Below are 16,363 nucleotides of genomic sequence, written 5' to 3'. Positions count from 1 at the left end.
ACAACCCAACTGTCCCCTCAAATAAATGGACAGACACCCCACGGTGCACCACAGACCAGAAAGCTACTCAACAATACAAATGAGGCAACCATTGATACAGGCAACAACTTGGATGGAGCTCAAACACACTGTACTGAGTAAAAGAATCCAGATGCAGAAGGTCTGATGAGACACGATGACTGATTCTATCCACGTGACAGTCTGGAAAAGGCAAAGCTATACGGATGGAAAACAGATCAGGGGTCGCATGAGGCTAACGGTTCCAGAGAGGATTTGGCTAAAAACAAGCAGCGCCAGGGGATCGGGGGGGGGGGGGGGGGGGGAGGTGGGGAAGGGGGGTCTGGGAGGTAGAAACATTCTGTATTTTGACTGTGGGTACGATTAACAGGATTATGCATTTGTCGAAGCCCACAGAGCTGTATACCCAAGAGACTAGATTTTATCATATGTAAAGTTAGAAATAAAATGAAAAAACACTTTCCTAACTGGTTGCGTTTCATGAGAGCATTTGAGAATTCTTACTATGGAATATGTAGCCTTTTCCTACCATCAGCCATAATTCCTATCCAGTCCTTTATACAGGCTGAGAAAGACATACACATTGTTTGTGGTGTCTGATTTATCACACCTGTAATAGGTATATATAATATATACACGTGTGTGTACATTTTATCATCTGTATGTTTACACATATCACATCTGTAATATGTATACGTAAAATACAAGTGTATGTAATACGTATACATCTATGTTTATGTATGTGATATTATCTATATGTTGGCATATATTATACCTGTGATATGTATATGTAATATATACACTATGTATGTAATATACACACGTGTCTATGTATATGATACCATCTATATGTTGGTATATGATATATTATGCCTGTAATATGTGTATGTAATATATACACACATGCGTGCAATAAACATACATATATATGTAATACACACGTGTATGTAATAAATATACATATATGTACATGACACCATTTCTATGTTGGTGTATGCTATATTACACCTGTAACATGTATATGTAATATAAACACACATGTATGTAACACACGTGTGTGTGTGTGTGTGTGTGTGTGTGTGTATACACCATCTGTAAGCAGATGGGGGCAGAAGGAAGCTCCTTATCACCCCAGGATGCCACTTTAATGGCCAACCAACTTCCCTCAGGTAAAAAAGCCTAACAAGACAAAAAAAGAAGAGAAGGAACACAGGCCAAACCACATCGACAGCTACATGCACAAGCAGTGTGATTAGCTCCCTACTCACCTGGAAAGGTTTATGGGCACAGAATGGGGGAGGGCCCCAGAAAAAGCAAGGAGGAGCGGAAGGTGACAAAGAACTTGAGGTGAACACAAAGGAGAACTTCAAGTCAGCAGCAGACAGAGCAACACGTGTAGACAGTAAGGAACATGGCAGCAGCAACTGTCACTGGTCCAGGGTGTATCGCATGCCAGGCTGAGACTTAGAAGTGCCACCTCCATGAATCCTCTCAACGACTGTAGGAAGGCAGGTATTATTTATTTTCCAGTTCACTGAGAGGAGCACAGAGACTCACTGGATTAACTGACCAACGCCACACGGTTAGTAAGAGACAGGCCGTGGGGGACCCATGTCCGCTCCGGCAGGCAGGGCCCGTTATTCCTACTCCACCAGCTGCCTCCACAAAAGGCAGCTTATCCACAGATAATATACCACATACAGGGCATGTACCATACCTCAAATAATACTCTGGGTATTAAAGAATATAAAGTGTAGTTTATGCAGAAGACATGCTCTCGAAAATCGAATCCTAATTTTTTTTAAGTTTATCCATACTCAGGAAGCTCTCTTGTGAAAGGAACAGTGAAAAAAAGTAGTTTAGTAAAGCAAAGAATTCCTCTGTGACACAAACTGATCACCCCATAACCCTTATTCTGGGCAAGCTGGGAGTTTTATATAATGGGTTTTCTTTTCTTTTTAATGTTTATTTACTTATTTTTAGAGCGAGAGGGAGAGAGAGAGAGTGAGACAGAGAGAGACAAAGAGAATGCACACGTAGGGGAGAGGGGCAAAGGGAGAGAGAGAAAGAATATGAAGCAGCCTCCATGCTCAGTGCAGAGCCCAGCACAGGGCTCGATCCCACAGCCGTGAGATCGTGACCTGAGCTGAACAACAGTTGGATGCTTAACTGAATGAGCCACCCAGGCGCCTTATATAATGGATTTTCTTAAAACAGGGCATACTTCCAGCTTGTGATGTGTTCTTTTTTAAGATTTTTTTTATAAGTTTATTTATTTATTTTGGGAGACAGAGAGCGAGCGGAGGAGGGGCAGAAGAGAGGGAAACAGAGAATCCCAATGTCAGTGCAGAGCCTAGTGTGGGGCTCGAACCCCACAAACCTCACAAACTGTGAGATCATGACCTGAGCTGAAGTTGGATGCTCCACCAACTGAGCCAGCCATGTACCCCATGTGATGTGTTTTTAAAAATCTGTCTATATTACCCAGTCCTGGAAGTAAGTAAACAAAATTAACAAGTATTATGAAACGAATAAATGAAGGACTTCGGTTAGTTACCTTTTATTTTATACTTCTAATGAAACAAAAGAAGTATAGGATACGTTAAAATTATTAACATCCACTTCTATACCTTTCAGGATCTCAGTAACAGTATAATGACAAGTAGTTAGAGGGGGCCACTGACCAATGGACCCATGCCCCAGTTTATTCAAGAAGTACGGTCCAGTAAGGGGATTACCCAAAGACACCAAGACCACAGGAAGTCAAAGAAATATCAACCACATTCAATCCCCAGGATCCATTCACTAGCAAAATAAAATACTTATTTAGTCTTCTGCTGGGATAAGAATGATATAAGGACTGTATTTATTTTTAATTCTTTTTCCTGACTGTTAATGAGTAGGGAAATTAGGAACAGAATTCGGTCTTAATAAAGAGATCAGCTTTGTATACTACCCTGTCAACTCCCACTTAAAAAATGAACAGGATGAGCCAATCTGTCCAAAAAAATAGAGCCCTTACACAGAAAAACACAATGATGCAAAATATACATTTCTGAACTGGCTCATCTATGGAGAAAACTCAAATCCAAGTATCTCATACAAGTCATATACAATGTCAAACAATCTATCTTTAAGACAATATAATTTAGAACTCAGAAGTGTGTGCTTCCAAAATAGGATCAGAAACATATTAAACTAATACCCAGGTCAAACCAAAAAATGTGCAGGGAAGGGCTGAATAGACATTCTAAGGCACTGAAAAGTCCTGATAAACACCTGCCTAAAAGGTTCACAGGAAGTTACTTTTTATGGTGCAGGACAAAATCCATGTCCAAGAATAATTAGATGATGTGTCTATAATTTGCAGGAACTCTTGTTTTTCACTTACTATCAGAACAGTGGCATCACAAGCATCACAAGCATTCAATAAATTTCTAGGAAACCTGGCAAATGTCTAGTAGGCCTTTTGCTGATGATTCAAGACCCAAACTCATGTCCTTGTTTGACTCACCAGCACATCAATTCTGTGGCTCCTGCAAGAGTAAACTCAATGAGGCCAATAACTTAAAAAAAAAAAAAAAAAACCCTAAAGTTACAGTATAACATTAAACGAACACAAGGTTAAGGGAAGGTAAGCTAAAGCTAAGATGTAGGCAGACTCTATGAATTTGCTAATTTTATAAAATCTGCCCCAGAGCCTTAGGAAACCGGACTGGAGACACCAAAATTTCCCTTCTCTCCCTACCCTAAAATCTCTAGCTTCTATCAAACAAAAAAAGGACATCACGCTATTTCCGCGACACCACCTGTGACTCAAACACAAGCCTGCTGTTACAGAAACACAATTGAAGGTGCAGAGAGAAGCCACCATTTTTTTGATTTTGCAACATACTTTTTCTGGCAGCTGGGATTCAACTTCTTTCTTCAGCCTCCTCAATAAAAATGGTCTCAACACCTTGTGCAGGCGCCTGATGATCAATATAGTTTCTTCTTCATTCAAGTCCACCTACAAGAGAACCTCAGGTGAGTCGGACATTTTTTTTTTTTCATGATGTTTCACTTAATAACACTTTAGGCTACCTTTCTTATTTGTTGCAGTGCACGACTGAAATTGTATGTGCAGCACGAAGGCCAGGTCATTCATTACCTCTGAATTCTCTTCCCACGTGCCAGGTGGTAATAAAATGGACTCTAAATGGGTGTCTCTGTCTTCATGGGCAGTTCCATGGAAAAGGGGCCAGAGCCCCCAGCTTCCCAGTTGAGAATCTTTTGGATAGGATTGCAACAAAGCCTTACTGAAGACTGAGACAGAACCCGAGGGAAGGGGCAAGAGTTGGTGTGTTCTCACTTGAAGCTGAAGCGTTAAGCTAGGCTCTTAACTTGGATTGTCTCCGATGCAGAACCACACCAAGGCCATGTGGCCTGAACATGAAAAGAAAAAGAGAGCAGATCTAGTTTGTGTTGCTGAGCGTCCAAGCCTCTCTACCTCACTCTTCCTTTCCTCTGCCCTCATCTCGTTCCACCCTCTGTATACATAACCTCGTCTAGAACCTCTGTGTCACCTTCCTCTATGAACCTCTAGGGGGCAGATTTCATTGGCATTGCTTTCTCCACGCGGGCAAGCCACTGAATTTCTGACAAAGGGCAAAGATCCCTATAACGTACTTCAAAATTCAAGGGCTGAAGAGTCCCAACATAAATGTCTCGACAGCTTTCTAAGTGGCTTTTCAATCCCACAGTTAAGAAACCGCTAATCAAAAGGACAGGTGCCCATTTCTTTTCTTGCAATGGCCCGTGTCTTCCTTTCAGAAATGAGCTCCAAGACAAAAATTGATGGTGGAAGGAATGAAAATAAGGAATGTGAAAATGGCTGCTCTGGGATCTGAGGAGCATTTATATAGACACAAAACTGAGGCTCACACAAAAGCCGGAAAAAAAAAAAATGTGTACAGAGAATTAGTGTGGACTAGCTCAGTTTTACACACAAATTCTTCAGGGGGATATAGTTTGACGAGAAGCCCAAGTTTACAACAAGGAAATATCTGTTTTAAGGTTTGTGCTCAACTGGTTCGGTTGATCTGGTTAAACTGATTCAACAAATATCTCCCGTTCATCCTCCCTGTGGCCCTTGTAGATAAACATTCCAACAGTCAGGAACATTCTCTGCTGGCCTACTTAACATGTTGGCAAAAGACCAAGGACCTAGATTCTAGGATCCTAGACCATTTTCTTAGGACAGAAAATAACCCTGGAAAGAGAACATATGCATCCACTGATTAGCTCTGTAAAGTAAGCAACACTGTAAACCACCCTACGGGCTTTCTGTGGCGCTAACATTCTTGGCTTTGGGTTCCTTATGTTCATTTCATTCCCATACGTGGAAAATACAAAAGTTAGACCAGTACCCTTTCTCCAGTCATGGCAAATGGAGCATTAAACCACTGTTCAAACGTGCTGCAGCTCTTAAAAATCGTGGGGAGGAGGAAGTTAAGGAGGGCCCAGAGTTCCGGGAGCTTATTCTGCAGTGGGGTCCCGGTCAACAGGATCCTTCTGGGGGCCACATAGTGAGTGTTCAAGACCTGAGTCAGCTTGCAGTGGTGATTCTTCATTCGGTGGCCTTCATCCACTATCATGTATTTCCACCGAATCTGCAACACATGACGAAGGACCAACATGTGGTGAGCTAGGGAAAATACCACAGGCAGGCAGTGGTGAGGAAAACCAAAGAATTCATACTTTGTGCATAATACAGTGTGATTCCCCCTAGGATAAAAGAATCTCAACAGTCTATTTCCCATACCTGATGGATCACGTAAGACGTCATGTGATGATGGAACGTCAAAGCCACAATGCTGCATAGGGACCATGTGATTCCAAACCGCCCTTCCCAAAGAAGGGAACTTAGCCCAGAATGAAGTGGTCGGGCCAGGACTAGCTCCTGTGTCTCGCCCCCCAACACCCCTCCTATTGATGCTATCTCAGATTTGGTGTTCATGCTGCCTCTGCTCCTAGAAAGTACAGAATAGAGCTCTCCACTTAAAGCAGAGATTACTGACTGGTGTTCCAAGGTGGCGTCAGCAGGTACTTAGAGCTGAGCTCTTCCGGCTTCATGCCTTCGTTTCTATTATTATATTGGCTGACTAGTACCTTTGGGGCTTGGCTCAGCTCAGTGTTCTGTTTTCTTTTTAATTTGAATGAGTTGCTAACATTTAAAAGTTGGAATTATTTCACATAAAAATCTGGACATCCAGCTTCTCTTAAAAAAGAAGATCTGGCGACTTGGAGTCTCTCGGTTCAGACAAATTCCTTACCTGCCAGATCTAGGATCACTCTTTTGAGATAGCTAAAATGAAAGGACATACTCACTAGCACTGAAGACAATGCTAAAATATCATCCCTCTATTTGTGTCAGAACTTCGGAATTAAACACAATCTTCTTTCCCAGCATGACTACTGCTTTAAAAATAAAGAATGGCCATATGACACAATCTTCCCTCCTAAGTCTACTAGACACCGGCCCCTTCCTCTCTCACAACTTACCCTTCAGCCCTCTTCAAGGTCACTGGTCTCAGTTTCTTTAAGTGAGAACAATAAGGAATGTGCCACTAAGCCTATTCATTCCCTACAAAACAGTGGAAATGGCCAAGAAAAGCATCCGGTGCTCAGATGTCCCTGGATCCTGCTGCAAAGCTCCCAGAGAGAGGAGGGAGACTAGCAAAGTATTTTAGGTGGTTCCTGCCTTCCTCATGAGAAGTGACGGTAAAATCGGGGGAAAAGAAATAAAATCATCCGCCAGGTTGGGACGTTCGGGTAAAAGAAACTACCAGAGTTTGGGGTTGTTTACTCTTCTTTCACCATTTCTAAGAAAAGCATTTAAGAACCAAGCTGTACGGACAACTGTCCCAAGCTTACCAACAGCATGAAAAGAGGCCAGCAGATAAAAATGTATTCAAGTAAGCATTCTAATCTAATTTCCTAATTTAGCTTATGACCTAACAAACAAGGAATCAGGGAACGCTGATTTTGCTAATTTGCTAATTTACCAATTAGGTCTTCTGCTTGGGCAAAATATTACTATCCCTTTCTATAGCCTCAGTAACAAATAAAAGCAATTCATCTCATTATCAGGCATCTCTGATGAATTCTGAAATACATACGCAGAAGATGTGATAGGGTGGTTTTTTTTTTTTTTAAAGAATCTCAAATGTGCAAACACATTCCCGCAGTAATATTGAAAACATGTCATTTTTGACATGTTCAATGTCAAATTCATCTCTGAGCCGGAGGAGCAGGAACACAGCACTATTGCCACTGTCATCTCAATTATTAAACGCCCCTGGGAGCACACTTCCTGTATGTTACTTCCTGTGATGCCACGAAGGGAGCACTCCGTTCCCAGAGCACAGGTTTAAGGCAGAGAAAGAACAGGTCCAAGAAACAGGGATTCCGTTCAGTTCTGGCCATCACTTAGTTTCAGATTATAGCACTTCGGTAGCACCGTGGGGGAAAAAGAAATTACCAAAGGGGAAAACAAAAGGAAGTTTTCATAGTTGCTCCCATGAGCCAATGTATTTCTGTCATTCGGCAAGAATGCATCAGGAGGCAAGGTGATATAAGTGAAAAACACTTTTCTATTTTATGGCTAAAGGACAACTTAGGACGTACAAATTAAGAGCCATGAAGGTTGCAGGTGGAAAAACAAGCCTCTCTCAGCTTCAAGTAAATAGAGAAACAGCCCAGAGTAATTCAAACAATAGCCCATTATTTTACCAGGAAAACCTAACACAGGAATAGCACCAAAGCCCCAGCCTGGATGAATGTTCGTATGGAGAGGTGCCCACTCATCTTTGGAGAGACAAAGGCACCAGAGGAATGAAGTCACGCGGCTGACAATAACCCAGGGCAGCAAAAACAATTATTTCTTCCACAAGCAGGTTCAGGGCCACTGGAGAGAAAAAGAGTTGCAGAGGGAGCCCAGGTGAATTTCTTAGGAGATGTAAACTCATTAACTATGAGAGGCTAGGTAAGAGAAGCAGAATCAATGACATATGCCCAAAAAAAAGCATGCATAAAATTAAAACCCAAGACCAAAATATATCTGACTCTGCAGGTGAGCGAGAGCGAGAGCGAGAGAGAGAGGAAGGGAGGGAGACAGTGAGAGGGAGAGGGCAAGGGGAAGGGAGAGAAGCCATCTAATGATCAAATTATAGTAGCGAGTATAATTTGGGGAATACTTTACGCTCCAGTGCAATGGTCCATAATTAGAGGTAAAAGAATTTTTTTTTCAAACATACCTTTGCAAGAATGTGCTTGTCTTTGATAATGTACTCATAAGTAGTCAAGAGGACGTTGAATTTGCCACTCCGCAGCTGGGGGACAAGGGAGCGACGCATGGCAGGGGTGCCCTGAATGGAAAGAAATACATACATACATATATACATATATATATATATATCCCAATGGAAGTAATGTGAGCATTTTGTCTCACTATTCATGGCTTAATGGAGCCCAGACACGTGACTGAGAATTGCACATATATGCATTATCATATACAGATCCATTATCCAGGAAGAAAGTGCTTGGCAAAATCGCACACATCTGGACAGTTTTCAGACCCTCACAGACAGGCTTTCCCAGTGAAAACTGAGGGTGGGGAAAGAGAGAAAAGGAAATTATGGCAACCTCGAGGTAGCAGAGACCCTGCTGCCCTGCTGGAATGCTTCATTTCTATGGGACCGTGCAGCAGGCAGCCCGAGCGTCCGGGTAATTGCGAACTTTGCGGGAACCGTGGGCATAGAGGCACGCGGAATGCGCGATATTTGTCATTTGTATTACTCTCATCAGAAACCTCGCAATATGATAATTAACAATTTTCTTCTGCATTTCACTATCTGAAAGTAATTATGGTTTATTACAGTAATCTTCTTGGGATGATTAACTCACACTGTTTGGTACATGATGTACATGACAAAACTTTACAACCAAATACAGTTCACAGATGTGCGTATGGAACTAAGAAAAAAAAATAGGGTCTATTTTTTGCTTCTCCACATTTATATATAAATACAGCATTCCAAACCTTGTAAGAAATTTTCACCACAGAAGGAGCCCATTTGTCAAATTCATATGTCCAGTTAGACAGAGTCCTATGGAACAAAAAAGAAAACATTCAGAGAAAAAGACATTTGTATGAAAAATCAGTGGTTAAAAAGATGTTCTTATTCATGCTCAGGCCTCACCTTGAAAGGGGCTAGAGAGTATAAATTATCTCAACTAAGTATCTCTTTTAAAGGTGTGGAAGTAAGAGATAAGTGGAGAATAAGACGCCCCAAAGCATGACAAGTGTGTGTGTGTGTTCCTAAGAAATCTCCTAAGGAAAAAAAAAATTAATGCATAAACATAGAGGGGGAAGAAAAACCTTAGCAATTGTCAGAGTGATGTGGGGACTCTTTAGAAGCAGCCATGTAAGTGCACAGAAAAGTTGAGTCAGGAAAAAGAAATTTTATAAAAAAGCACATGAAAATATTAAATAAATATGTGAAGATAGAGTAAGGGAAAAACATTGAATGCCCCCTTTTTTTTTTTTTAAATCCCTGAAAACATCACCGTAATAAAGGAGTCCAAACATGAACAATATAGGTAAAGAGCAAAATATATACTTGAAACATAGATATAATACAAAGGATGTCTAAATACCACGGATTTGGATAATGCAGATTCAGAAAGCTTGCAAATAGTCCTTGTTTGGACCGAATTTGCAAAGGCTAAACCAGAATCCTTTTTTTCTCAAGGTCCAAGACTGTACCAACACTGGGATCGACAAAGATCTCAGGGACTAAAACTGTAATCTAACACCGACAGCCAGAGACCCCATTCTGGAAGGGGGGCTCTTCTGAACAGGTATTCCTTCTCTCAGAAGAGTCAGAGAAAGACCTCCGAGGAGACGCACAGTGGGCCAGGCTCTGGGAACTGAATGGAGAACAGCAAGACCCATCCTGATGGCTGAAATTAACCTGCATGTACCAAAGGCAATTTAATGCAAAATTCAGTTACGACTGTGATTTAGCTTCTGCTTTAAAAGATACAGCGAAGACAGGTTGAATAAGACATACTTTTTGAATTTCTGCAACCTTTTGGAAATGGGACAAGGGAAAGCTATCAAAGAAATCTTTAAAAAAAAAAATATGTCCAAGCCTTTCCACCTCGGGAGTAACTTAAGGTGTCACCATGAATAAGACCTAACTGTGCCCTGTGCAGGCTGTGTACACTACAGGGCTAATGGCTGATAAAAATCACTTTGTCCTGTGTTTAAACAGCCATTCAAAGAGGCTGGGGGTTGAGGGGGAGGGTGGGCAGTGAAAACCTAAATCCAGATTAGATGCTCTTGGTAATCCCACGACCTGCTAAAATTCTGCCTTAAATGAAAAAACAAAGATGAGCTACTAAGAGGGCAATCTACAACCTAGGGAAAGATAGTGCGAAATAAATGACTTTACTTACGAAAGGGGAACAATGATGAGATAGGGGCCATTGAGTCTTTTGTGCTCCATCAGATAAGTGATGAGGGCAATGGTCTGTATGGTCTTTCCTAGCCCCATTTCATCAGCTAAGATCCCGTTCAAATTGTTATTATACAGGGAAACCATCCATTCCAGGCCCTGGAGCTGAAATGAAGAGTAATTGCTTCAATTATCCAAGATCTGCACAGGTAATTAATACTAATACAACTCAAGTGAGGCTGTGACTTCTTAACTCCTCGGTGCCGTAGGTTGCATTTCCCACAGTAGGCAAGTGGGGGGAAGCACCAACACAAAAAGAATTTAAAATATGAGCCTGTAATCATTCCGGCTGCTTGGCAGGTGCTAAGTGTTAATCAGATTTAGAAATGACGGGCTGCAGCATACTGGTGGGATTTTAAGCAGCTTTCCTGCTCATCCCTACTTAGCATTTCACAGTATATGACATTCCACAGTGATTATAAATGAAGAAAACCCAAACTAAAATCCATTCCAACCACTCCAAGAACAAAAAGCCAATGTGAGGATTAGAGACAAACAAACCAGAAGGCAGGTTTGGCACACAGATCAGAGATCATTAGAAACAGCCTTCTTGGCAACGTAGAGACTCCCCTGGGGCGGGATCCCCTCCGGGAGGAAGCAGGGTGACCGGGGAGCCAGGGGCACGCTGCTGGGTCCACAGGAGCACATTTCCTTGTGGAGAAAAAGCTCCCAGGCACCACTTTGCAATGTGGGTGCCCCCCATGGGCAGCGCACTGGAAGCTGACTACCTGCAAACAGGTCCCACAGATTTTTAAAGTACAAGAGCTCTGCACCAGAGATGCGGCTTTGGGGTTCCTGTGTTAACTACAAGAAAGCTTGGGTGAAAATACGGAACTGCTCCACTTCCTTCCCCCAACCACCAATACCACTACCATCCCACACATGTTGGATTTCAATGGTAGAAGCAATTTAGTGTATTTATTTACGTGATATACATTTACACACTTACATGTTACATAATACATAGAACTATTCACCTAGATGATGTATTACATATTACACAGAAGTAAATGTGAATAAATATACAAACACATAAATACGCATATCTGCTGAAACCAATTTAGCTTGCTGATGAAGTTATACTTAGGGAAATGTTCCTTTTAATTTATTTTATGTAAGAACAAAGCGAGTAATTCAATGATTTTCGTTAGTTATTAAGTGACTGTTCTGTGCAAAGGACCATGCACCGAGGTAGAGAAGACGGATGCGGGGTGTGGAGGATGCATGCCTCCCTTCAGAAGTTTCCACTCCAAGAGGAGACAAAAGGCATTCACACATACACATGGTCTAAGAAGTGCTTGAAAGTACGTGGCATACATATAAATACTATAAGCTTACTTAAAACAGTACTAGCACATATATGCAATTGTATCGAGCAGGTCTGCAGAAATACCTCCATAGGCCACTTGGGCTACCTTGTACCATGCAAGACGCCCAATCATCCTACAGGATTTTGCAGGACAGCAACACCAGGAGATGGGAGACACAGGGAGGGCTCTGAGGGCACGGGCAAAGACAGAGAAGGCAAGAGGGGAAATGAGTGGCCACCACAGTGGCGGGTGGGAGGGGTTGCATGACTGCAAGAGGACCCTGAGACCACCAGACCTTTTGGAAAGTCAACTAAACGCCAAAAGCATTTGAACAGTGGTTTAGTGGATTTTTTTTTTTTTAATGAAAACTGGCAAAGGGGCTGAATTTTGCATCTGCGTTCAACCTAGATAAAACAGGAGCACGAGTGGGCAGCACAGGAGACTAGAAAGTCATGAAACTGTAGGAAGGGATTTGGATTTCCCTAGACCGCAGAACTGGAGGGTTCGGGCAGCAAAGCACACTTGTGCGGCTTTCCCGGGAAGCAGCAGAAGAACCTCCCCTCCACCCCCATCCACAGTGCCAGGGTTACAGAACTATTAATGACACAAAAAAAATGTGCCAAGGAGCAAGGTGACAGAAAGCTAACGCGTGGACAGAGATCCAGGAAGGCGCTGAGCCGCAGCTTTGGGAGAAGCAACTCCGTGGAGCGAAAACCCGGAAGGGGTCTGATGCGCATGCTCAGGAAATCTACAGTGGCCTGGAGAGGAGGAGGGGCATGAAGCCCACAACCGGAAACCGGGGAGACAGGTGTGAAAGGACTGTGATGTCAGGGGATTAGAAAGGTGTTGGATGGCGGGAGGAAATCAGTGTGGCATCAACACTGATTTATGAATATTCCAAAGTATGCATCTTCTCCGTGCAGACCGACAACAGTTTACTAGAACAAACTGAGTTGACATCTATGCCAAGTACGATGAAAACAACTTGGAACCTCGTGAAAATAGCATGGTCTTTGGAGAAACCATGACCTTACTACAGCCAGAACAGTGGTTCTCCAAGTGGGCTCCAGGGGCTCCTGCTGGGGAGATTTTCAGAGCATCCCCAAGGTCAAAACTATTCTCGCAATATCACTAATTCACCTTTTACATCAGGTTGATACTCGAACCGGTGATGCAAAAGCAGCAGTGGGTACAGACTGCTGGCACCTTAATTCCAATCGAGAAGGGGACTGTGGCAATGGGCAATGCAACCTTCACCCCTGACAATGGCAGCAAGCACAGTGCCCAGTATTAAGAGTTTAGGGGAGGGGCGCCTGGGTGGTTCAGTTGGTTAAGCGTCTGACTTCAGCTCAGGTCATGATCTCATGGTTCGTGGGTTGGAGCCCTTCATCGGGCTTTCTGCTGAGAGCTCAGAGCCTGGAGCCTGCTTCAGATTCTGTGTCGCTCCCTCTCTCTCTCTCTCTTGCTCTCTCTGCCCCTCCCCCACTAGGGCTCTCTCTCTTTTGAAAATAAATAAATTTTTTTAAAAATTAAAAAAAAAAGTTTACAGGAGCCGAGTCCAAGAAGTCTGACAACTTAAACCAATACTTCCTGAGGTCTATTCCAAAAGACACTAATTTTATAGCATGTTAATAGGGGATATATCAACATAAAATTTGGTGGTCAAAGAAATTTGGGGATTAGGAAGTTAAAGTTATTTCACTGCAGGATGCTGATGTGCAATCATAGGTCACACGTTTATTTTTGCAGAGTCGTGAATGCGCTCCTGCACAGCAGGGCTTACCAGGAGGGTCACTTCCAAGGTGCCCATATGTCTGCTTGGCTCAGGATAGTCCTGGGTTATGCCTGGTATTTATAGGAAGGGCTTCTATACACGCTCCTAAGCATCCAAATTTGCGATATTAAATTATGCAATAATCCTTCTTATAGCTGAGAGTATTGCCCATATTTATTTGACCACAGAACATTTTTTTTTTCTTTTTAAGGTACGTCTCCTGAGACAAATGTTCCAAGGAACACACTTTGGGAAACACCAAAGTGGCAGGAGGTAGAAGACAGGAGCTGACCTTATTCCAACAGGTCAAATGCAACGTCTGTTATGTTTACAGTATACTTTTCACCAGAGCTCCCCATTTTATGGTGTCTTAAAAAAAGCATATAGTAGACAGCGGCTCCCAGAAGCTGAATCCATGGCATTAAACTCTAGCCACCAATGCAAGTTTTGAAAAAAACGCTTCATTTACTTCAAGACGAGGCACAGATGTTCCCGTACGTACAGAATGTGGCTGGGTTTCCCATTGTGCAGAGACCCACAAGAAAACCGTTCCAAATGTTAAAGCCCATATTCCTTAAGATGCAATTCACCCGAAAATCATGGAAGAGAAAATGGGTATGCCCTAGTCAGGTGGTAAAATGGAAGTGCTCTGAAACAAAAATGGGAGGCACCACGGAAGAGAATCATCTTAACAATGGGACCCCAAATGCCTCCCCATCACCAAACTTCTTAACCGACCGAGCCACCCAGGCGCCCCTTCCATCACCAAACTTCTTAAGCAATCGACACGCGCCTGTGCAAGACCCACTCCGACGAAAATTAGGTACAAGACTGTGACTTGCCAGGAGGGCACAGACCACACCCATTACCTGATAATGCTTCAGGGTCCCATTGATGAGGAGGGCGGACTGCTTCTCCACCCTCTCCGAGATGGCATGGGCCACCGTGTAGTAGGACTGGGAGCCCCTGGCACTGTACTGCATGCTGTACTCATCATCCACGTCTTGCTTCGCTGTCCTGGGACAGAGAGTGGAGAATCATCCTCAGATAATTTGGTGCCTGAATGGGGAGCCTAAAATAGCTGCAGTGAGTACAGTGTATCGATCACCTACTTCCTGTCTTCTAGTTCAAATACACAATCTGTAACCCTCACAGAATTAGCAAGGTAGACTGAGTAATGTCCATCCCCATTTTACGCTTGTGGGGAGCTGTAGGCTCACAGAGGTTAATTCATTTGTCTGGGCCACATAAAAAGTAGTGGAATCTGGGTCTGAGTGCAGGCCCGCTTGACCTCCAATGACCGATACGAGCATGAGCTTGCCCAGCAGCTGAGAGAGGGAGCAAAGGGATAGGAAAGACAGGCCGGTTTCAGCTTCCTATGTCTTGTTAACCAGCTGATATTTTATTCCACAAGCAGTGAGGACCATCAAAGGTGGGGGTGGGGTTCTAGACCTTTGGTAAAGGAGGAATGGCAGACTGAGAAAACAAAGTTTCCTAATGTGGGACCTATTTCCTATTTCTGGGTGTTTCTTTTAAAACTCATCCCTTTTGGGGCGCCTGGGTGGCGCAGTCGGTTAAGCGTCCAACTTCAGCCAGGTCACGATCTCGCGGTCCGTGAGTTTGAGCCCCACGTCAGGCTCTGGGCTGATGGCTCAGAGCCTGGAGCCTGTTTCCGATTCTGTGTCTCCCTCTCTCTCTGCCCCTCCCCCCTTCATGCTCTGTCTCTCTCTGTCCCAAAAATAAATAAATGTTGAAAAAAAAAATTCTAAAAAAAAAAAAACAAAAAAAAAACAAAAAAACTCATCCCTTTTATTATTTATTTGTTTTTTAATAAAATTTATATTTATTTATTTCGAGGGAGACAGAGTGCACGTGGGGGAGGGGCAGAGACAGAGAGGGAGAGAGAGAATCCCAAGCAGGCTGTCAGCACACAGCCTGACGCGGGCCTCAAACCCATGAAGCCATCAGAACATGACCTGAGCCAAAACCAAGAGTCGAATGCTCAACCGACTGAGCCACCCAGGTGCCCGGAAACCTCATCACTTTAAAATGTTGTATTTTGCAGGGCGTCTGCGTGGCTCAGTCAGCTAAGTGTCCGACCTCGGCTCAGGTCATGATCTCTCATTTCATGAGTTCAAGCCCCACATTGGGCTCTGAGCTGACAGCTCAGAGCCTGGAGCCTGCTTCGGATTCTGTGTCTCCCCCTCTCTCTGCCCCTCCCCTGCTGTGCTCTCTTCTCTGTCTCTCAAAAAATGAATAAATGTTTAAATAACAAATAAATAAATAGATAGATAGATAGATAGATAGATAAATAAATAAATAAATAAATAAATAAATAAATGTTGTATTTTGCGGGGCACCTGGGTGGCTCAGTCGGTTAAGCGTCTGACTTTGGCTCAGATCATCTCATGGTTCATGGGTTGAGCCCCGCATCAGGCTCTGTGCTAACAACTCAGAGCCTGGAGCCTGCTTTGGATTCTGTGTCTCCCGCTCTCTCTGCACCTCCCTCACTCTCGCTCTGTCTCTCTCTGTCTCTCAAAACTAAAATAAATATTAAAAAAATGTTTTTAAATGTTGTATTTTGCATATTATTTCCTCCAAGGTTTCTCTTAATATTAGAGCTACACAAGCAAAGTGCTGACACAGAGGATGGCTGGGGTGAAGAATGGAGCCAGCAATTGAACACCGGGAGAAGAGGG

General features: G+C 43.1%; 1 protein-coding gene across 1 annotated transcript in view; it reads right to left on the bottom strand.

The window, feature by feature from the left end:
• The window catches only part of SMARCA2 (SWI/SNF related BAF chromatin remodeling complex subunit ATPase 2), a 185,551-nt gene that overhangs the window by 107,242 nt on the left and 61,946 nt on the right, over positions 1-16,363 (bottom strand). Inside the window, exons 15-20 of the mRNA XM_040449259.1 lie at positions 14,534-14,681; positions 10,522-10,685; positions 9,101-9,167; positions 8,316-8,426; positions 5,427-5,669; positions 3,914-4,027 (exon numbers count right to left, since the gene is read on the bottom strand). Of these exons, the coding sequence (XP_040305193.1) occupies positions 3,914-4,027; positions 5,427-5,669; positions 8,316-8,426; positions 9,101-9,167; positions 10,522-10,685; positions 14,534-14,681 (847 nt within the window). The remainder of the gene's footprint in view (positions 1-3,913; positions 4,028-5,426; positions 5,670-8,315; positions 8,427-9,100; positions 9,168-10,521; positions 10,686-14,533; positions 14,682-16,363) is intronic.

Source organism: Herpailurus yagouaroundi, unplaced genomic scaffold (assembly GCF_014898765.1).
Source record: "Herpailurus yagouaroundi ecotype Mexico unplaced genomic scaffold, PumYag 199, whole genome shotgun sequence".
Classification (NCBI taxonomy): domain Eukaryota; kingdom Metazoa; phylum Chordata; class Mammalia; order Carnivora; family Felidae; genus Herpailurus; species Herpailurus yagouaroundi.
Note: the sequence above shows the minus strand (reverse complement) of the source record. Positions and strands in the feature narration are given on the sequence as shown.